The sequence below is a fragment of the Callospermophilus lateralis genome, chromosome 10 (assembly GCF_048772815.1).
Source record: "Callospermophilus lateralis isolate mCalLat2 chromosome 10, mCalLat2.hap1, whole genome shotgun sequence".
Classification (NCBI taxonomy): domain Eukaryota; kingdom Metazoa; phylum Chordata; class Mammalia; order Rodentia; family Sciuridae; genus Callospermophilus; species Callospermophilus lateralis.
The window spans coordinates 38,631,209-38,655,440 of record NC_135314.1 but is presented as its reverse complement, the minus strand read 5'-3'; the positions used below and the strand labels follow the sequence as shown (position 1 = coordinate 38,655,440).

At 32.4% G+C, this 24,232-nt stretch overlaps 1 protein-coding gene across 1 annotated transcript in view; it reads right to left on the bottom strand.

The window, feature by feature from the left end:
- Epha3 (EPH receptor A3) overlaps positions 1 to 23,449 on the bottom strand; it is a 340,539-nt gene extending 317,090 nt beyond the window's left edge. Inside the window, exons 1-2 of the mRNA XM_076868941.2 lie at positions 23,362 to 23,449; positions 4,880 to 4,944 (exon numbers count right to left, since the gene is read on the bottom strand). Coding sequence (XP_076725056.1) covers positions 4,880 to 4,944; positions 23,362 to 23,449 — 153 coding nt within the window. The remainder of the gene's footprint in view (positions 1 to 4,879; positions 4,945 to 23,361) is intronic.
- Between the last annotated feature and the right edge of the window lie 783 nt (positions 23,450 to 24,232).

The following is a 24,232-nucleotide window of genomic DNA, read 5'->3' as shown; positions in this document are numbered from 1 at the left end:
TTTTTATAATCCTTTTACATGCATTATCATAGGTAGTCAAAGATGTACATGTGTATATAATTATCTCATTTGTTCAAGTCTCATTAGCTTTAACATGCTGTGAATTATCATCATTATTCCTTTTTTAAAACTGAAGACAAATGTTTTTGAAGGTTAATTGGTTTGCATCATATCATACATCAATAAATGATAGAGTCAGACTTTAAAAGCAGGTGTACCAATTCTAAATGATGTGCTTATTCTATTTTAGTGCTTTGCTTATTATTGATGGCATTTTACTAAAGCACTAAAAGAGTAAACCTGGGAAAATACAAATATCATTATAACATATAATTGTGCATTGCTATAGCCTCGATTTAGACAACAGGATATTTAACCAGAGATAAAACATTCCATTTTGTCAGGATGCCTCTAATTTGAAAAATAAGATAAATACTAAGAGTGGCTTAAAAAAAAAAAAGAAAGATGTTTCTTGCACATAATTCAGTGGTTCAGTAATGCCAGGGTTCCTGTCTGGTTCCTCCGATGCTCACTGGGCTCTGCCTTTTTGCAGCTGCTCTAGACCCTGGACCTCACAAGACATGCTAGAGGGAGGGAGTTCTGGTCCTCGCCCCACTTCTATCAGAAGGAAATTCTTAGAAGTGACTGGAGTTCTGGTAAAGTCTAACTGCCTTCACTTACACTTGCTTAAACCAATCTTTGTCAAAGTGACTATAGTGGTTATGATTAGCGCTGGGATGAATGGACATTTTCCCCACAGAGTTGCAAAGGGGCCAGTTTCCTAGCACCACAGAAAAGGGTGAAAACCTGAGCAATAGCCATGTTTTATCAGCCAAGAGAAACCAGGGAACAGACATTAGGTGGTCAACCAACTGTCTGTCTCCACCCAAAGAATGCTCTGAAGAGCATTATTATTGCTAAGGCATCAATAAATAACTAAGGAAATTTAATTTTACATATGTCAATATTGATGTTTTTTTCTTTTATCACACATATATGAAACTCATTTTTGACTGTGCTTTTTCTAACTGGACCCTATCTGTCTCATTGTTGTCTCCATATTTGAGTTCCTTTCATTGAATCCTGACTCATGATTCTTTTGTACTACTTAATCAGCCTATAAATACTGTCCTAAGTGAAGACTATGTAGCTCTACTTCCCTGGGATCTTTCTTCTTGTAATGATGTACAGATTAAGAAAGTTTATTTGGTGTATTGATCTTATCAAATAATCAATCAATAAAACTTAAGTATCTATTCATGTAAAAGCAACAGGGTATTTTCCTCATGTTGTCATACATAATATGGATAGGCTTCTATAAGTGTTGATTTTCCTCTATATCAAAGAATACTAAAGCTTTTGAATTATTTATTGAACTTCTGAATATATATGCAGTATTCAACTATTATAATTCATAAGTCTCTAAGGTCTAGAGAAAGTGTTGCTTATGCCTGCTTCACAAATGTGAACATAGTGCCAGAAAATATCTGTATCAAATAAAACTTCCAATGAAAAATGACATCTCAGATATTTTCAGTTTTAAATTTGCATGTTAGTTTCATGACCTTCACTTCAAGAAAATCAGAGTTTCATTACATTTACTCCCAGGTTTTTGTCCAAGATCTAAACTTACATAGAGTATCATACTTTCTTACCTGATTTTCTTTAAAATTTGAAGTACTGTTTAGAAATTCAGATGGAAGTACTCCTCAAAAAATGCATAATTATATAGTTTTAGAAGGAATATTTCTTTGAGGAAAAGTGAGAATTGAAATTAAATACATGAAGGAATGAACTACTCTTGGCTGTTTTTCCCCAAATATCTTAATTTTAAGTAGCTTAGACAAAATAATTATTCTATGAATGATGCATTTCAAATTTAAAATCAATTATTTATGTATTTTTAAAATCTGTATTTCCACAGATTTGGAATTCAAAACTTCTAATTAGAGTATAATTGGGAGTTAGGGAGGAGCTGGCATTCCTCCATCTCTTTAGGAACCCCACACATCTCCTGATGGAGCATTATTGTTAATCCTGGAATTTAAGGTTTCACTACTTCTGCACTATCATTTTGGTACCGATTTTTCTTTGTTCACTGAAAGATGCTTAGCATTGATGCTGGCCTCTTCCATTAGATGCAAGGAGTGCCCCCTGCCCCCTGCTGTGGCAAAGGATGTCTGCAGACTTGCCAGATGTCCCTATGAGGTAAAATCAATGTCACCTTTCCTTGCATCCCCTCCTCCTGCTCTAAATCACAAGAACAGGATTTTCTGGGGTTGAGTATGGGGTAACATTGTTACTACAATATTTTCCTCTGAAGTTGATGTTCATATTTTAGTTAGTCTACAATCAGATGAACTGCTTTTCTTAGCATTAATTAATCAAAACAATAAGAAGTTTAAAATTGTTTCCAGCTATCACATGTCATTTTTAAATCAAAGGTATCACAATTGTTTGAACTATTATTTCCTCTTTAAGCAAAGTAAACATAAAATGAATCTGTCCTTGTCATACGGAAATGAAAGAGATTAGGCAATAAAAAATTAATTGTATTTAAAGCCACAAATAATTGTACAAGCAAGGGTGTTAAATACCACACCTAAATTCCCCCTAGAGAGATCTCACCCAAGAATCCCCCTTTCCTTCCCCTTCTTTCCTTCCTCCTTTCCTTCCTTGTTTCCTTCCCCCTCCCCTCCCTTTCTTCCTTCCTTCCTTCCTCCCTCCTGTCCCCACCCTCCTTTTGTTCTTCTCCTTTTATTTCTATCTTTTTGTTTTTCTCAGATTTAGGGAGTATCATAAATTTCACAACCAATTGGAGAAATTTTCTTTTTTTCCCCCTTGAAAGTCATAGTGATAAACTTGGAAAGATTGGCCAGCTGTTTTAGGCGAATTTATTAGAAGAAATAGGGAAGGCACAGCTGCAAGATGAGCAGAGGAAAGCAATGAAGAGGGAGCCAAATGCCTGGGGGAGCTCTCTGAGGCAATAGTAAGGGAAAAAAAGACCTGGAAACTGTTGACTGAGGAAACCATAAGAGATTCTCAGGCCATAAGGAGGTGGAAAATAGGTCCAAAGATGGAAAATGTCATGAGGTAAGTTATTTTGAAAAGTGTGTCTTAAACTTATGTGTTTAAGAATCACCCCAGGATGGAGGTATTGAGACCAAGATTTCGACTCTGGAAGTCTGGGACTGGATTGGGAATAGGCCAATACCATCCCAGAGTCCATCCAACATCCCTAGCTGTGACAGCTTGAGGTAGTACTATAGTGCTGGACATCTCACCTTGCACCCAACCTATGTCTCAATGTCCACCCTATTTTATCCATGAGAATAAAAAAAATGAGAAACTGTGGAACTCTGATACTAACAATGAAGGAATTTGTTTTTCCCAATCCTCAATGTATAGAAATATGTTATCTTTGCACTTTCTTTGGAGAAAAAGATAGGTAGGATATTGTTTTGATGTGCATCTTTCTTTTCTTTCTTATTTTTTTTTACAAAAAAGTGTGTATTTTTATTAGCAGTGTCATTATGTTTTTTCTGTTTTTTATATTGTTAAGCACTGAATATCTAGGGCATATTATCAGATGGAATAATGAGAAACTCAAATTTCTAAAATAATTATTAGGATTACATTTGACTTTTAGCTGTTCATTTTAAATGAGTTTTCCAGCTCAATCCTGAGTTTTGATTCATTCTTTATAACAATCCAGACAGTGCATTAATCCCAATCATTTGATTCCTTTTACACCCATGGGAAAACCAAACCTTGGCTTACTTCATATTCTTCCCTCCAAAGCAACTAATGAAAGCCTGATTGTAGGTTTTGGCATTTTGTCAATGTCAAGGTGTGCCAGAAAGAGAAACAGATACAAAGATGACAGATAGATGAAGTATCCTTGACGGAAAACATCCGCTTGTGAAGAAGCTGGTAGTACTGTAAAAATTAGTGTGTTTAGGCATGAGAATCTAAAGACTGAACACCAATGCTAAGTGAGGCATTTACAATCACTTTTAAAGAAAACTAATGGAAAGGGAGAAAGAATACTTAAATTTGTTACTATGACAAATATTTCAAAATAGCACTTTTAATTTCCTGAAAGCTGCACTAGGAAACAAAAAGGTGTGTTTATTACACAGTTTTGTAGGAAATGAGAATTTTCCAAAGGTATGACCTGCTTTTCATTTAAAAAGAAAACAGAATATATAAAGTTTTCTCACTTAAAAGCTTCATTATAAATATTTGGGGCATCAAAATACCATATACAAAAATACTCTGTGTCTGGCTTGGTAAAAAATAAAAATATGTAAAAAGCATAAAATTTTAAATTTTAATTTATCTTTTTTCCTAAATTAGATCCCAATTGTAAACTATTATTCACAAGTTGCATATATTTTAAACAAATAAATCAAGGCAACATCAGTTTATATTGTTGAAAAATAAATTCAACCCTATACACAGTAGTCACTCACCATGGTTGATTTTAAGGTCATGACTTTGGAGATTTACCATCTCCAAATACACACTTCCTACATATCTTGAAATTTAGAATGTCTTATCAATTCACCTATTCTGAACTCATCACCAAAAAAAAAATATTAGATGGTCATACTTAGGTCATCTATAACATCAGTAATAATTAAAATATTTATTTGATCCATTCGAGCAACTGATAAATTCAGAAAAAAATACTTTGAAGTTCTCAATAGTTTTATGGGACACAAATATTAGGTTGTCCTTGTCCATATAATAAATACATTTATAGTATAATTTTTCATCAGAAGTATAATTTTCCTTCAGAGAACACATTAATACTTTCTTCTGCTGCCTACAAGAGGCAATGGACACATTCCCTTTTAAAAATTTATAAACTCACCCCATGTGATGGATAAGAGATCCAGCCCAGCTCCCCTTGGATTGTTTTTGAATCCAGTAGATTGACTGAAAAAAAATACAGAAACACAATTGAGAACAATGAATTATTATTATTGTATTTTATTTTATTTTATTTTTTTAGTACTAGGAATCCAGGGGCATTCTGCCACTGAGCTACATTCATAGACCTTTCCTTGCCTTGGCCATCTGAGTAGCTGGGACAAGAGTAATGAGTTATTTCTGTTTGTCCTGTTAAATTAATGATGTATATTGATGTTAATATTGTTGTTCAAAAAATAGAACTGTTCTTTTTGATTATAAGTGTGTGATAAGTATATGATGAGAATAACAAGAACCAACAATATCACAGAGGGAATATTAGAGAAAGAAAAGTTTCTATGGCTTTTAAATTTGTTCACTAAGATAGGCTTATATTTGATATATTGAAGTTTTCTGACAGATTAATTATTGACTTAAAGAAGAAAGAGTTAAAAAGCAAAATAGAAAAATCATTAATTCTAATATGCTGTAAACTATCTGCAAAGACAATTAATTTGTTAAATCTTTATGATTCCCCCATGGGCTAATGTCTTTTTATATGTTTACATAATTAATCAATATCTCTGGACATTTCATGTTCATATTGTCCCTGATCAATACCAAACACACTATTCTGTAGTGTTTATTTTTAATAACATACAATTTATTGACTTACATGTAATAAAGAAAATGCTCAACTTCTAATTTCAGGAGAAAACAAAACAAAAATATGCTTTATAATACTGCCTATATAAAGCTTTGCTCATTTAAAGAAGATATTATTACTCAAAGGCTTTAATGAATTTATTCAGAACTTTGTGTGATTTAGTAAAAAGTCTTACTCCTAATCAATGTTAAGAGATGAAAAGTAAAATATGCATATTTTTGCATTTTTTATAATTATTAAATGAAAAAGGCAAACTATTTCTTTATGATACAGGGAATTACTTTGTTATGGATTACAAATTAAAATAAAACAAGTTACTTTAAATATAATTCATAACAAACAAAAATCTCACTTTGATCATCAATCCAATCTGATCTTTTAAATAATGGAAACAATGGTTTCACTTCATTCTTCTTCTAAGTTAGAAAGCAACACATGACTCATTAATGCCAGACATAAAGGGAGGTTACATAAATAAAGTATGGATTATTATCATGAACCAGAACGGGCTATATATACATTCAATAAAAGAATCATTTTGGGGAGCTTCATACATACACAAATTAAAATACATTAATATTAATTAATTATTATTAATATCAAGTAATATTCTCCACATTATTCAACATGTTTATGTGTTTTCCAATACACAAAAAGCATAATCCTTTCTTTAAGCATCTCAATTAGAATTTACAAAAGAAATATTAACCATACAAAATATTAAGAAAAAGGAATAACATATCTGATAGACATTCATGTCTTAAATTTTCTAACTATAAAATTTTAAAAAGAAGTTATTTGGTTGTCTTGTTTGTTGATCAATAAAGTGAGTATAAGAAAGGTTTTAAGTGATTATAATTTTTAAGATATAGTTCTCAAATTGAATTCTTTCTTTTGCAAGTGAAGGAAAAACATAAACTTACCCTATTATCTTGGAATTTTTTACCAATTAAAATCTTTGAACTCATAATAAATCAATTCCAATAAGAAGTAATTTTCTTTAGAGAAGAGAAGAAGGTAGTCACTGCATGGATTACATAGAGTTATTTTCATAATTGAATTATGTCCCAAGATATCAGTTTGGAAACTAGCTGCATACTTCATTACATTGCAATTTTGTCTCCAAAGTGATAAAAAAGCCCTTTACTGATTAATCAGTGTTACAAATTTTATTTCAGATTAATCAGTGTTAAAAAGAATTTTGAAAATATTAAGAATACACTCTCATCTTTGAATTAAACCATATTGTCAACATTCATTCTGATTAAAATATACATAGTTCAATTATTGGTTATATCACAGTCATCAGTTGATTTCTGAGTTTGACATAGGATTTTTATAGTGGAACATGCAGTGACAATATTCATAAATCATTAGATCACATTGGCAATGTTCTAAAAGCTTTGGTTGAATTATCATTGTGGATATGCAATAATTGAAATGTATTAGATGATGAATATATATTTGCATGAATATATATTCATATGCTAAGCTGAATGGCTGATTTAATTTAAATATTCATAACCAGAGAAAAAAGTATTCAAGGCAAAGAAGATATAATTATTACTTTGTATTTACTCAGTAAATAATTCATTGGAATGTAGTTTGTTAACGGAGGATCTAAATTTTCTTAAGTTTTCTTCCATGATAATGGTGATAGGAAAAGAAATGTCTGATCACATCTGCCTTTCATTTCTACTTAAAGGAAAACAGCTAAGCCAAAACAAAGTAGAGCATATGGTCAATTAAAATAAGTGTAGTGGATGAATTAAATCTATTTCATTACTCAGAAATTGAATTTTAATGCGCTCCACTTAGCATAAGTAAAAAGAAAAAAAAAGAATTAGCATTACTCACAATTTTGATTCTGTTGTATCTCAAAATTCAATGATCACCACTAGGTTATCTCACAACATAAGGATCAAACAGCATAAACTTATTTTAATCCACCTTGAGTTTGTAACATACTTTGTAGACCAGTGTTCTCATAAAAGTGTGTATGTACCAACAATTCAATTTTCATTTCTGAATTGTGTTTATAGTCAACCATCAACACATGACCTAATCAAGAATAGCTTACAACAAAATACATTTTAGAAGTACTTAGCTTAGGTTTATAAGGTACCTTTTATTTGTAGCCAAATAATAATAACATAATCTAAGAATTCTAAACACTTTAAAGTGAATAGCTGCTAAAATAGGACTTCAGGGCTTCCCAGGATACAAGTCTCCTGGGATTTTTTTGTACAGCAGTCCAAGATTAGCATAACTGAGATAAGAAGAACACAAAGTCAATGGAATTTGAAAGTAAATCCTTAAGTGATTTCCCTGGATACACTGACTAAATCTCAGGTTACAATATATCATCTTAAACCACACACTGATATAGCTAAGATTCTTGGTTCATCATGTTTTCCCTTCTCAAAACACATGCAGATCTGATGGCTTCCTCTCTAGTTGTGGCACAATTCAGATGCCAGGACAGAGAGGACAGACAAGTCAATTATGTTTTACAAATATGACAATAGGGCAGTCTGAGTCTTAAAGACATGGGGAGGGATATCGATTTCTGGAGCACTTGTGTTCAGTATAATGAATTTTAACAAAAAGTTAGGAAATTAATTTTTAGGGTTGTTAGAAACATATAATTTAATTCTTTAATGCCTGTCTTATGCCAGTTATTTACCAAATATAAATTGTTCCATACCATATTTTATATGATTTCTAAATGTCTTTAGTGCATAGCAGGAAAAATATTATTCCATTAGTTTCACAATACAAAATAGGGCTGGGGATGTGACTCAGTGATAGAGTGCTGCTGAGTCCAATCCTTTGTAACCCCTCCAAAAAAAGAATATTTTCTATTTAAAGAGCTATATGGAACATATTAATTTTTAAAATAGTCTTTTAAGTTGAAAGCATTTTAAATTATATTTACATTGATGTAAGAACCAAGCACAGCATACAAGGGCTCCAAGTGTTTATAAGAACTTTTGGAAAGGTCATTTCTGCCTCTGATTTTTTATTGCTATATTTCCCAATGCAGTGGATTGTAGAATTGTGGATTGTGGATGAGAGTCATCTCCTCTTTTCTTTCCTGTCCTCCATCACAATGGCAAGAATCAATAGAAATTCATTCCCTAAGTTTGCTAATTTTCATTGACATGTCATGACAGATTGTCTATAACAAAAAATTTATACCATCTTCTCTTCTTACTAACAGGAATGCACTAAGGCTATTATAGAGACTCATTTATTCAAACAAGAGTTTGAAACAATTGTTCTCATTTTATAAACAGATTAAAAATTCAAGGTATAAATTTCTGAGTTTTCACTCTTAGAAACTCATTGATACATAAAGATTATTTTGAAGACATTTCAAAATTCTGATTCATACTGGCCTTTCATTCATTTAAAAAGTCTGACACTCAACTAAGTATTCACAACTTGAAAGCTTGTTTAAGTGCTGCAGATATACAGTGTTAAAGGGGTTAAAAAATTAAATGCCATAGTTTCTTCTTGAAGTAAACAATCTTATCAATTATCTAATAGTATTTGATACTTTTGTAGTTATGCTATAGCTGCATTTTCTGAAAATGTTTTTTTATTTAATTATCAGATAATAACTTCAAACAAACAGTAGGCTTTATAATAATAGATATATATTCTTATAAAACCATTACCTTTATAGCCAAGTAAAAATAACTATAAAACAACTACAACAGAAAAAAAAGTCAATCCTTTCATTACATCTAGCTTTTACTAAAGAAAAATGGTACTGTATTTTCTGTACACACAATCATTGTAATTGTACAAGCTACATTTCTTACATACTCATTTTTATCATTTTCATCACTTTCTGTTATGAGGAACAAGAGTCCTTTTGATGTAGGTTACAGAGAGCAGAAGGATTCTTCAATCTGCTTCTAAATGATACTTAACTATCACAAATAGAAGAAAATGATACAGGAAGGAATGCATTTTGTTCTTGGCTTTGTAATTTTCTCTGTAGTTTTCTGGTCAAACATAACATGGAATTAAGAAATCAAGATTTATTTTCTGACAGAAGTCCTCCAAAGTCAACTTTTCAAGTTTTGTGTATTTGCTAGGGTATGCCATTGAGAAAAAAATTAGAGAAGTGAAAGTTTATTGATTTCAAGTGTGTTTATTTCAATTTAATATTTGTATACCTTACATATTATTAATTGCTCCCATGGGCTTTTTACTTGTATTTATTTTATTTTTATCTAAACATAATGAAAATATTTTTAGTAGATCTAACGAATATTATAGTTCATAGACAAACAATTATAAAATGTCATTAAGACTAGTAGCATTAACCTATCACCTATCAATTATTTGCAGGTAAAATTTCCAGTAAACTACATTAAATTTAACAGAAATCTTGTATCTGGAAACAATAACTTAAGACTATTTCTCAATCAAACGACAAGCTAAAATAATTATTTGAGTTAATGAAACAGAAAACCTGAAATGCTTAATATTTGTGTGTGTGTGTGTGTGAAAAACCTCTTGTCACATGATGTCTTAATGGTTTATTTGTGTGATCTAAGAGTATTTCTGAACAAGGTGTTGTACTATCAACTTATTATTATTAACTTTTCCTCCTAGGCAATAATTTGGGATTTACTTTCCCACAGCTCTTTATTATAGAAAAAAAAATGTATTTAACTGCCTTATCTAAATCTGTGCCAACAGGCAGTGAGAACTCCTTGGAGCCAAAACACAGAGTCTCATGGTGAGCTGTCTGTGTTTGCAAGACTAGAGAGGTTCAAGGAAATAACCAACCAAAGTTGAAACCTGGACATGTCAACAAATGTAAAAAATGTGTTGTTCTTGCAGAAATGAAATTTTCCTCATTCCCCCCGTCTTTTAATCAGACAAATATTAAGACCACTCTGATATCAATACTGTAATGGAGGAAAAAAGCTATCAAACATATCAACATGGAGGGTGTTCTTATTACAAATAATTCTTTCACATTGACCAGTGGGGATATTCTACTTCCAATGAGTTTTTAGTACACTGACAACCTTAGCTTTAAAAACAGTCCCTGGAAGAGCTGGTTTCTTTTTTTCTGTATATTGTCAACTGATAAATCAATCATTTAGGAAAAGGTGTTCCCCAAATAGGAAAATGTCTAAAAGTAAAATAGTAATAGTTTTATAAACAGCATTTTTACAACATATATTTGTTTTATAAAACATTTTAGGAATAAAGCAACTTGTTTACTTCTAATTCAGAAAGATCCTTTTTGTGCAACTATGATACATAAATAAACATTAAGGTAAATAGTAGTTGAAACTTAGCATATGCATATTGCCTTTGTCTCAAAATCAGGAGATCTTGGTAATTTTTTTATCAGATTTTCATATCTTGATTATCAGCTTTCAAATACTAAAGAGAAGCTTCCTATTCACACAGGGTTTGACTGAGAGCTGTGTAAACAGAATATGCAGATTGGACTACAAAACAACACTAATGAAGTATTAATTTTAGAAATAAAAATATTTCTCAAGGTCCTTCGTATATAAGGATTAAAAAATTTAGTTTAAGAAACAAAAATGTAGTCATGAAAGAAAATTAAATTGCAATTTAAAAACATACTGTGGATATTTTTACAACAACACATATTTTATTTCAAAGAAGCTCATTGCATGCTAAATAAATTGGTAAAGTATCTGGAAAACTAAAAATCAGAATGTACCTGTGAGTTCATCACATTTGGGAGAATAATTATATGTGGATATCTAAAGTTTCATATATTATTTGCTTTGCTTATGATAATACACAATTGACTGATATCTATATTAACCCATACATACATACGGAAAATCTTCAAGACATAAATTTGGATCTTTATAGTTGGAACACAAGTTCAAACAATGTGTCACATGTTTATCAATTATTTCAAAACTCTGACACTTTTCTCATGTTTTAGTATTAGGATGTTAATGGAAAGCATTAATCTTAGTGCTGGGGATAGAAAACTTTCAGTTTAGCAATGAAAGAGAAGGTAGAGTTCAGAAGAACTTCAGTGTGGTTTTTCTTCTACTGTAATTATATTATGAAGAGGAACTACATAACATTCTATTTTGGAATGGTCCTTTTTTGTTAGTCACATGTTTTTCAAATGCACACACAGAGACACATGTGGATGTTTATGCACTAATATAGAATTGACATTTATCTTAGAAATGTGCTTATTAAGAATCTACCTAAATATTCCTCAATATTCTTATTGAGAATATTTCTGTTTTTTTTTTTCAAAAGTGCTTTTTTTGTTTGTGTTTATTATACATTCACTTAAATTACTTTAAAATTTTTCTAAATACATGCAGTAAAATAGTCTGAGTTATAATCATCTCCACCATATGAAATGAAGAAAATAATTTAATCTCCTATTTTTTTTTTATGAACACAATATTAGTATTATCTTTTACTTCAAAAAGTCCTCCTTGTCTTCCAGGGACTGTTTTATCACCTGAATTGCACCCATATCATCTTATTTTTTTATTATTTTCATATCTATGCTGTATAACACAGTTTTTATAAGTATTCATTTTTGTTGGTCATTGTCCCACCAAAATCCCATACTGAAGGGCACAGAGCTTGCCAATACTTATAAACTTACTTTACAAAACCCAGAATATAAATAAACCTTAGCTGTATACTCTTTGGTAAATACAGAAATACAAATAATAAAATATAATATGAAGAATGAGCTATTATTATGTAATAAGCAATTAATTATATCAATATTTTTTCTTGGCTCACTTTAATGGTTTTTAAACTTTCAGCTTTAAAATTACATTAGAATTCCAAAAGTTGCACTAGTTGTACTAGGTTAGTAAACCTACCACAAACCTGGCCAAATGTAGAATAAAATATTCTTCTTTTCCAAAGGATCATCTTTAGAAAGGGGAATATAAAGGGATACTAATAACTTTATATGTTCTTAGATTTTTTTGTCTTATTTTACATAGATTTTTAAAATACTGAACATTTAGTATTATTTCAATCTTCAATTTTAAAGGTAAGAAAAAATTTCCCTAAAAATATATAGATGTTTAAGAAAAAACAGTTGCTTCTTAAAATAGACGGAAACTATTACTGTAAGCATAGATTAACCAGTTCAGTGGGCTGAAATGCATATAATTGTACTTGAATTTTTTTTAAAAATAAGGATAAACAGAGCTCTATAATTTAGATCAGAAATGTTGAGAACACCATAATAAAATCTCTGACTTCATCTTTTTCAGTAAATGAGTATTAACTTATCTATGCTAAAAACAAATAGCAAAAGTAAACTTTACTTTATCTTAATAAAAATACTACTACTTTTATTTTTTCCCCTTTAAATACATTTTCAATACTTGGCAATAACTAGATTTGATGCAGTTTGCCACACTTCACAAAAGGAAAACCACACATTTTAATTTCTAATTTTCTTTTCTGATGATGTCAGTTCTTCTCCTTCTGCTAAAATTCAAAATCTACTTTAAATAGCTTTGGTATATTCAAGAGAAAAACACAATTATTATAGAAAACTAGAGGGACAGTAGGGAAAAATGAACAAGATTAGACAGTGATAAATAAACAAATGGTTGTGTTTTTTTTTCTTACCACCAATTCATATTCAGAATAATTATTCAGAATAATTCAAAAAAATAGAATTTTATGTCAACCTCAGTCTCTAGAGATATAATAATCCATAAAATTTTGACCACAGTGTGAGACTAGCTCAGTTATATAAGGGGACAATTCTTTTCAATACACACACACACACACACACACACATACACACATGCCTTGCTGCAAATGAACTTTTTCTCAGAGTGATGTTGTGCTTATTCAGAGGATTAGTTAAAGAAGCCACATGGAGAACATTGTAAATTAGCTTCCAGTCTAACTTCCACTCAGGGTGAAGACTGCTATCTTTTGCAATAAAAGAATGTATCCTAAAATCTACATACTTATATCAATTGTTAAATTGGGTTTGAAAATCAGGAAATAAATGTATGCTAACTACTAAGGGTATGATCCCTACTTCCCATTATTCTGAAGTATCGAAGGAATGTTAAAATTTAATGTGGATTGAAAATCAATCAACTTGATCACAGGCAAAAAGTAAAAATTTAAGAAAGACCTTATATTATTAGGAAGAAGGGGAGTTTTACTATCTACTGGACCAATACGGTTTACTCGTCTATCTTTCTTAGCTATTATTTTAAAAAGATAAATTAACTTCCTCATGATGAATATGTGGAAATTGTATGTTGAAAGAATATTGATGCTGACTAAATGGACTTTTCAACCTCAGATTGACCTATGTTTTCCCTTTTGTTCCAGTGCTTTGGAGGCTCACACTTTGTCTTAGAAGACAACTCAGTTTGGAGATATTTAAATGTTTTTTTTTTCTTATTTTATTTATTCATTTACTTTTTAATGTTAAACATGAGTCTTTTTAAGATTCATTTTACATCAATATATTATAATCAGTTTTTCTGTAGTATGTTATCTTATACAGAATTAGCTCTCCCATAATATTTAAAACATAATAATAGAATACTACTGTTTATAAATTCATATTACACTCTTTCTTAAAATTAGGTTTTAAAAGTAAAGTTTACATTTCCCTTCATTTAGGGAAGTTCCAAAAATATATATGTAAATTTTTAAAAAATCAAAAGGTAGGGAAAATATTTATTAATACTCATTTTCCAGAGCAAGAGAGAAGAAGTTTGTTGTTGATAAACCTTCACTTTTGCTTAAGGAAAATGTGTCAATAACTTGAATGACTGGATAATTCTTTGGGAAAAAAACATAAAAAAGCATTAAACTTATTTTCCCCTTGCATTACAGTGAAGAAAGAAAGATACTTGAAAGCATTTTCTGATTTGTAAGCCTGATGTCATCAATATGCTATTTTTGCTCTTTGCCAGGTTAACAGAATTTATAGCAGCAATTAATGCAAAACATATGTGCTGAAATACACTCGAAAAATATAATTGCCCCAACTCAATTTGCTACCTTTCAAAATGTTCGTATAGCTACCCTTTCTCAACACTTCCCCCTCTATAGACTACAAGTATTTTTATGAAAGAGAAGATAAATTATTAAAATTGATTTTCTCATCCTAAGTAATTTAAAAATTATCCTCAAAATTGGCATGAATTTCTAAAGGAACCACTGCCTTCATTTTGGATCACTTTGGATTTTCCCCTCTTACTGACCTTTGTGACAAGTCCAGTAGTTAATTCACACTTCATCTTTATTACACCTTTGTTCATCTAAATAAACACTGGTTATATTGACATATTCCTCACAATCTCTGGCTGTGGAATTCCTGACAAAATTTTTCTAGGGTGAGAAAAAGGGTGTTTGGGTGTTAGGAAAGGAAGACAGAGGTAAGATTGTGTGAGAAAAAGGCCTCCGAGACATTTTCTCCTACTCTTCAGTCCACATCAAATTTCCTCTCAGTCGTTTTCTTAGTAAGTCTCCGCCCCCAACACACACATAATCATAACTTAGAGTGTGTAAACAATTTACAGTTTTGAAACACTCTCACCTATTTACTTTCCTTCATTTTCTCACTACAAAATACTATTTCTGTTATTTACTGTTATTTCTGTTTGACTTGTCTGTCACAAGACAATTAGGTATAGTCATTGGGATTATGGTTGGCAAGCCAGAGCTTTTCCTGAATACAAGGATGTCTCTCTAATTCCCAAGGATTTGTGGACAGAAGAAAACATATGAAGTTAACATCAAAATACAATAGGGAGTCTGGTTCAGGTACTACTTCATTGTGCTCAGTTCCTCAGTTATAACAATTGAGGTATCATAACTATTTTAGGTCTGCTTTAATGATTGAAGAATGTCCATTAAGGAATAATGATAATATAAAGGAAATATCTTTTAAACCAGTGGACACTTCAGTTATTTTGTCAATTTTAGACACAGGAATCAGGGCATATTTAGTCTTAGAATCTACTGAATTCAACAATTCTATATTGTGAACAATGAAGTTCTGACACAACCATAAAAATATCCACATCATTCTACTGCTAATGCAACTTCATGACCCCGTTTCCTGAAAGCCCCATTCCACTTTGACTCTCAAAATTAGAAGAGGGAAATCCATATTTTAATAAAACTGGCAGTCAAACATGAGGCTTTAAAATAAAACAATTTTCGAATGTGTTTTGAGGGGGTTATAGAACACACCTTAGCAGTCACGAAGGACCTAACGGGTGGGTGACATCCGTAGGTGGTTCTAAAGAAAACTGAAGGAAAAAAAAAAAAAAAAGATTCCTTGTTTTATTATAGGGGAGGAAAGAGAAGGGGTGTTCAAAAGATTAAAAAGTAGCAAAGAAGGGTCAGACAACAGCAGACAGGACAAAGGGCCATCTCATCCGGCTCCTGTGCGTCCCAGTTGAGCAAGGAGAAGACTTGCTTTTCCAACTTGTAGGGAACTCTTACAAAACCTATCTCCTCCTCCTCCTCCATTTGTCACCTAGAGTACTCCTGAACGCGGATGGGAAGAACTGAACTGAAAAGTTTGATAGCAATAGGGGAAGCCGCGGGGCTATCACAGATCTCGGGTCAGGGATTATCACAGATCTCGGGTCAATCTATTGCTCAGGTCAGGGCCTGCCTGTCCTGATTGAGTATCCTGCGCATCTGGGCAGGACCCCAAGGTAGAAGAATCCAGGTGGCGAACGCGACGCCACGCTCTCTCAGAGCCAGTAGATCCGCGGCGGCAGGCAGAGGGCGCACGTTTGCTTTTTTGCCCGCCCCAGCCTCCTCCACACGCTCATGTCGGCGAAACTTTGCGCCTAGGCGCTCGGCCGGCTCCTATAGGCGCCAGGGCAGAGAGCGCCGGGCACCTTCCACGGGTAACGAAAACACGGAGCGGTGGGGCATCCGGCTATGCACCGACCTGGACCCGCCCGGGCGAGCGTAGAAGGCTCGCTGCGCTCCAGGAATCGGCTTTTGGCAGCCTGGCCGGGAGATACTAGCGCACAAAGAACTCACTGTCCCCGGAGGGCGGGGACTGGGTTCCGCGGACCCGGGGATGGGATTTTACAATCTGATGTTTAATTTGAAGCGGTGTGAGAAAATAGTGAGTTCTTGAAGAGCAAGAACACTCTTCTCCAAGCACCACTGAGCCTACAGGATAGTTTGTGGTTAAGACACCCTGAGGGTGGGTGTGGTGGCATCAAGGAGCGCAGATCATCTCTGTGTGGCTATGTTACAGTCACTACCCAAAAAGCTCTTGGTGATAAATTTCTCCGGGCACACTTTTGGAATTTAATCAATAGTGCCTTAGCAAATGTGGGCGGTATGTCGCTAGGAATGAGACACTGTGGCCACCCAGTTCATGGCGAAGATTATTCACAACAGTTTGTTTGTACAGTGCTGCCACTTGTTTCCCTCCTCCTTCCTCACCTATTATTCTCATTTCATCATGTTGGTTTGGATTATGTGGATTTTCACCCTTTGCTTTGACTAGAACAGCAGGACATGGTTTGAAAATGAAGGGGGAGGGTGTCCACACTCAAGGCTTCCAGTTTAATAACATCACTCCAAATTTGAAGCTTTATTTGCTGAACTGGTTTTGATTCCATCCACCCTCCACATGCATTCGCCCAGGCATTCAAAAGGGGAAGCACCTTTTGACTTGCACTCTTAAAACTTTCCTGCACAAAATATTTATTTCTGGATAAAATATCAGAAGCATGTAAACTTGGAAGTAGAAATAAACAAATGCAAACCTCCCCCGCTTTTTTTTAAGTGTGCAAGATTTTTAAGGGATTTAATAAAAATTGATTAGCCAGATGTTTTAAATGATAAATGTCTGTCTTTAAAGCAAAAGATTTATACATTAACATTGGCTTTAGAATTATTGCACTGCTCTACCTCTTCATCTTTCTAGTCAACATTTCTTTTCATTTGCACAGTTTTTTTTTTTTTTCCTTTGTAATCGACCACGCTTTTATATTTCAAAGAAAGCTGGTAGGAGCAAAACTAAAACTTGCTGACCCTCAGAATTTTCCTGGAGAAAACCTCCTGCCAAGTTCCAGGAACTACCTGATACCAGGCAGCTGGTAAAAGACCTACAGAGTGAAATCAAGAGGAGCACATGTATCCACACCCCCAATACAAGAAGGAATGTCTTCCTAGATTGACGGATATATGACTTGGAAGGTTTTGAATTTTATTAATATCATAACATTGTTTCTATTTATAAAGTCACTAAAGAAGAATTAGTGAAGGTTTTCCAACTTTTTGAGAAGTAAATTTCTAATCCTGCTTTTCAGTATACTTGGAAGAATAATGTATTGAACGTTTCACACCACCAGTCAAACCTTTATTTGAAAAATCTGTGGAAAGCTACTTGCACACTTGGTAAAAGCCCTTTATTGACCCTCCCTAGTGATAAAATCCAGATCTTTGAAAACAGAACCAAAGAGGGGACCCCTGAATTTGTTCTTTTAAACCTTTTTTACAAACAAGAATGAAAAGAACAGGTTTATAAAATATTTTACAGGAAAAATTTGTACATTAAAAAAATAAACATAGATGAGGAACTTGACAGAAATTTACTTGTAAAACTTAGTGTTCTTCCAAAATACATATTTCCCCTTACATTTAGTATTTATGCCAAACAAAAGCATTGGAAAATGACTCAAATCAAAGGTAGCCCACATCAGAGATTTCTTAGTAAGTAAATGTCTGCAAAAACTTATCGAGTTTTGATGATTTGTGGAAAGTTTTATTAATATTTTCTTGAAGATTTTATGACTTGGAAAATGTAACTTTCAAGAACACTTCTTGCTGTTTCCATTTACATTGAAGTTAGTAAATCAAATATACTGTGGAAATATGTTTCGCCTTTAAAAATCCTTTGCATATGTAACTGATTATTTTATATTTAAAAATTGCATATATTTTATTTCAGAAGAATGTCAAAGTTTCTGTAATGCTTTAACCATCTAGGGATATTTTTAAAGATTTTTTTTTTTGGTAAAAAATGCACTAAAATTGATTGGACCATTAAGGAAGGCACAGAAATTTGAAATTCAAATATGAGTAATATAGAAACAAGATAAAGAATCTTCCTAAATCCATTTAAAAAAACGAATTTATTAAGAATCCAGGTAAAACTACAAAATCATATATATGACAAGGAGCAACCATAATTGAATTCAATTAATAAAAAACTTTATGTGAAACTTTCTAGGCCTAGTAAACAACATTAAAACATACCTTTAGTTATGAGTATATATAATATTTTATTTTAAAGTTATATATATAATAGTATTAATATGTTTTTCATTGGTTGCTCCCAATTTCTAGTATTTCATGGAAAAGACAACTTTATATAAAATACAACCATGACCTAACACGTGGCAATGGATTTTATTATATGTAGTTTCCCTTTTATAGTTCCAGTCACTTCTAAGTTATAAATATATCCAACTGACTCTTTACCTTAAAAAGGGGCAGAAAAATTTTATCAACAATAGTACCAATAGTAAAAACAAAAACAAAAATAAAATAAAGCTGAGGATGTTGATAGTAATAGTAAAATTGTTTTGTATTTATAAATCTGTTTTTTATTGACAGAACATCTGATATTTAAAAGGAATTTTAATTGCTCATTTATGACAAACATTGAAATGATGTGGAGTGTAAAACCTAAGAATGAGGAAAATGGGGATTCAAAGTGAAAATTTTCTCCACTTGAATTTAGTATTATCAATATTATTTTTTAGGAAGATATAGATTCAGAATAAATTAATTTCATGATAGATTTTGAGAGGTTACAAAAAGTTTCTTCTCAGCACAATCAAAATATTATCCTAGCAATTCAGATTGTCAGTAAAAGCTTAAACAAATTTGCTGATAATCCTGTTAATGACCTAGGTCAAGTGTTAACTGTTGTGGGTTATAAAATAGTGAAATTAAGGTTTCTTCTACCTTCAGGCAAATAGCGCAGTTATAACTGTTGTGTATGTGTGGGGGGGTGTAGTGGCAAGCTATTAGAAGAACTATTAAATTACAAAAATGTATAATGCATTCAATTATTTAGTCTAGCATGAAGAAATGCTATTAAAAGCAATTGTAAGTCCTCTTCACAAAAAGCACTATAAAGATGATATGATAGCTTACTTCTGCATTAATGGTTGAATCACAGTATACCCTTATTTGAGGATAAGTGTTTATATATAGGAAAAATTATGACAATTCATAGTGAGTTTTAAAAAGGGGGAAATCCAGTGTTCAAATATTTGTTGTCTTTATCGCTTAACTTCTCCTCAGAAGAAAGCCTATATAATTCATCTGCAAGTTTTACTTTTAAGCTTTACACACAGAGTCTCCTTTAATACTTAGATTTATGTTCAAGGAAATGCATTTCCTAGCAACAATGTCTTGGCCACTCAAATAAAAAATTTTTAAAAAAGAAATGAAAAAGTCTTTCAATATAAGTAGTGTATAAGTATGTAGATTTATTTTAATTCATTTTCATTTTGAAAACTTTGATTTTCTATGCAAGGAGCTCTATGAGTGAATGTTAATACAATTTTATGAACACTTATGGGTAGAAAAATGATTTAGTGTAGTCTACACTGATGAATAAACAGTGCATTCCAGCTTCAGATTGCTTCAAAAGTATTAATGTGTTTTAAAAGAGTGCTTTATCCAATTCTAAAAGAGGTTGCACTAGTAAGAGTTGAATACTTTATGTTAAGTTTTAACCCCTTTCCAAAGTTGTTTATTTATTTTTACCATTATAACTATCCATCTAGTCTGGAAAGAGGGAGAAAACCTGTGAAATTTCTTCATTCAAAATGGTGCAGCACTCAAATTTTGCCATAAACAGTAGTTCATTTTCCATTGCAAGACTTTTCTTACGTTGTGAATCAGACTTGATTATATTTTAGTAGTTCTGATTAGTTTTTTTAATGAAGTTCTGGTTAAGTGTATAGGCCAATTTTTGTTTTAACTGATTATTGAAATTATGAATATCTATTATCACTTAGATGATCAATGATAGAAAGTATCATCTAGGATCATTTTCCTGAAAGAATATTAAAAGTCATTTGTAATTATTGAATAGAAAAATTCAAAAACTTTTCTAACTTTTTTTTTTTATCATGGACTCACGGCAGTTTAATATTGATAATTAATTATCAAATTTCAAATTTTAAAACAACCTCACAAGGACAACTTTGTTTGGGTTTGGTCTTTTATTTCTATCACACCTAACTTCATAATATATTCTAAAATTTATTCTAGTAAATATGCCATAGTAAATTTCTAGCACATTTTCCATAGTGTCAAAATATAATTTTAAGCATAACATTTGAAAGGCAAATTAATATTTTACATTTACATTTTGGTTTTTAAAAAAATGTACCAGAAAGCTACATTAGTATGATACATTTTATCATTTACCCCATAAATGAATTTTCAGAAGCACTGCTGTCTATTCAATTTACTTTGTTAGAGGATTTGCACTGAAATCTTGGCACAAACTTGGAATCGTCGCTTTTCATACTATTCAACTGAACTACTAAGAGCCAAGCTATTGGATTAATATTTAAAATGCCACTCAAATATTATCTAAGTTAAATCATTCATTTTAAGTTTTGTTTTAAAGCTTCCTTCCTTTCATCAGCTCAGAATGGAAAGGAACCATTCCCCATAGTATACAAACTAGAAAGAACAATCCCATTAACAATAGACAGATAAACTTTTATCCAAGGAAAGTAAATGTAATTATGTCTGTTTCTGAGTTTATTTACCTTCCTATGTTCATATTGTTAATGTGTACCTTTCTGTATAATTATATGCATTATATACCCAAACATACACAAGGTGTGGCTTGAAAGCAATTAGCACATGATTATTCTGTTTCATTAAATTAATATTCATTAATTTTACATAGGTATGAATAAGAGTAAAGGGTCATTTTATCTTTTGCAATTTCTGGAAAGGTTACAGTTTTCCACAAAAATGATTCTCAGCTATATTTCTGTACATTATTAATTAATATTCATTACTTAATGAGTTTATATACATTTTATTTGAAAAATACAATGTTTCACAGTAATGAGTAAAAATAATACAAATTTTTAGTTACTATCCATATGTGAGTATCTTCAAAGAAATAAAAAATCTCTAAAAACACCAAGTTTAACTTATTGGATATGTTATTCATTATATAAGTGACTATTCTTGGCTTTCATTTATGAAGAATGATTAACAGTTACTTTCAAATAAACATTTTAATTTGGCTTGTTAAAAAATAGTCAGTTAAGGGCAACATTATTTTCTTTGTCCTAACATTTTAAAATTTTCAATTTCTGAATTAAAGCCATATAAAAATTAACAAAATCTGCCAAATTGATAAAAGCAGTCTAAGAAAGGAATCAAACTGCTCTGTTAGCAGTGAAAGTAGGTCACCAAACAGGAGAGGCAGTTTTTATATTTAATGAAAAAGTTTACAAATATTTTGTTTTCACTTGTGCTTTTTAAATAATGTATCTAATATGCAACAGTATTGGCTCAGCAATTTGGACTTTTGGTAAATGATATATGTCTAATGTGGTGTCTGTACATCAGTTGCTCAGCATTGCTACTTGCAAAATAAATTGTTAAATGCTATTGTTATACATTCAAAATCATTAAGAGGAAATCAAAGTTGTAAGTGTTGCTGTAAAGTAATCAATTATTCAGGGAAGTCTGTCTTAAGAGTTAGTAATTGTATTCACAAATCATTAGGAATAGATTGCAAAAAGCATACAGGAAAAAGGCAACATATCTATTAAGCACATAATCCTATAAGAAAAAAATGTTGTTCTTAATGTTAGCTTTGCACTTTATTCCATAGAAAAAGAATGAATGCTCATTACAAGGAAAATAAATAATCCAACATAAAGGAAATACCATTTGCTGCATATGAACATTCTTTCTTCATTTGTTATTCAGATATTTACTACATCTACCCAGAAGCTATTCATTAATCATTAAATGCATTCTCTTATTTGTATACAAGACGGTAAACAAAAAGAATCCAACCTAAGCTTATTGTAAATGCCTGCAAATATTACTTATGTTAATGTGGCATATGCTGCTCATTAGAACCTGTACCATAGAGCAAACCATTGCCTGGCGGGATACACATCACTTTAATACAGCAGTTGTAAAATACACACACACACACACACACACACACACACACACACACAGCTTCAACGAACTGATTTCCCTTTAATCCATTCATAAATGCCAGTTCTAAAGTAGGGACAACCTGTCATGCTTTTAAACATACTACACAAGATGTTTAAAAAGAACTGAGATTTCTGTTAAACTTCTCAGAGTACCACATGGTCATAATTAGAAAATAAAATACTGCCTTGGCTATTTGGCAATTAACGTACTGGGTTGTAAAACTGGAGGATTTTCTTTTCTTTCTTTCTGCTTCAAATTGGCCAACAAGGTAATTGCTTGAATTGGTATCAGATTAAAAACACATTCTGAAGGTTTAGCCAATCCCAAATTATCTCCCAAAGTGTTTTAAAAGACATCCGAAAATAAAAGCACATCTTCCGCTGACTCTCAGAATCAACTGCCTTATTCGGAGGCACCTTAGTGACGTGCCAAGGCTTCGGTGAGAGCGTGCTCCTCCGAGGAGCCTGCCCGCGGGCCGGGCTGCGCGCTCGCTCGCCTACCTGGCTTACCTTCATTGGAAGGCTGGAGAGTCAGTTCCCCCAGGCAGCTGAGAACAGAGCAGCTGAGAAGGAGGAGGATGGAGAGGTGACAATCCATGTTGCTGGTGCAGAGGGCAGTGAGAGGAGCATATCTCCATGAAGCATGCCACTGATGTGAGGGGGAGCGCTCTGATTGCTGGAGAAGTTACCATGCTCCGCTCGCAGGCTGATGTCAAGTTTGACACTGGAGATAAGGAGGAGTCTGGCTGCCTTTCCGCGAACCTCGCTCAGGGACTTCGCTGGGTCCTAGTGCCGTCGGAAGCGGGCGCTGAAGAAGAGCAGGAGAGCTGGGTTCCCAGACAGCTCTGAGGCTCAGATCTGCTGAGGAAGAGATGGGTGGGTGGAGGTGGGAATGGGGGGCGTCGCCAATGGGGTTTTCTCCAGAAGTTGTGATGGAGCAATGGTGGAAATTCGTGGTGAGGGGAGTAAAGCAGCTCCTATTTATTTTCAAAGGAAAGCAGTTATTTTATTGTTTGCTGTACATGCTCTCTAGCTTAATTTCCTGAAGAAATCAGAAACCCTGACAAGGGCGTCATATGGCAGTAAGAGTGGCTAAGAAACTGAAGTGCCAGAGAAATGTCTCTTTAAAGAAAAAAAAAGTGTGGGGGAGAACTTCATTTTAAAGCAATAAGGATGATTGTATAATTAAAAAGACAATTTGGGTATTCCTTTACTATGTTCAGTGTGGTCATAACTCTCTTTGTGGCTCAGAAAGACCTTTAGAGACAGTCTAGATCAGAGTCTTTCCAGTTCTACACCAAATGGTATCAGAACTTTTAAACAGATTTGGCACAATGGTTTCAAGGAACATAGTGTGCATTAAATTTTCCAAACTGGAAAG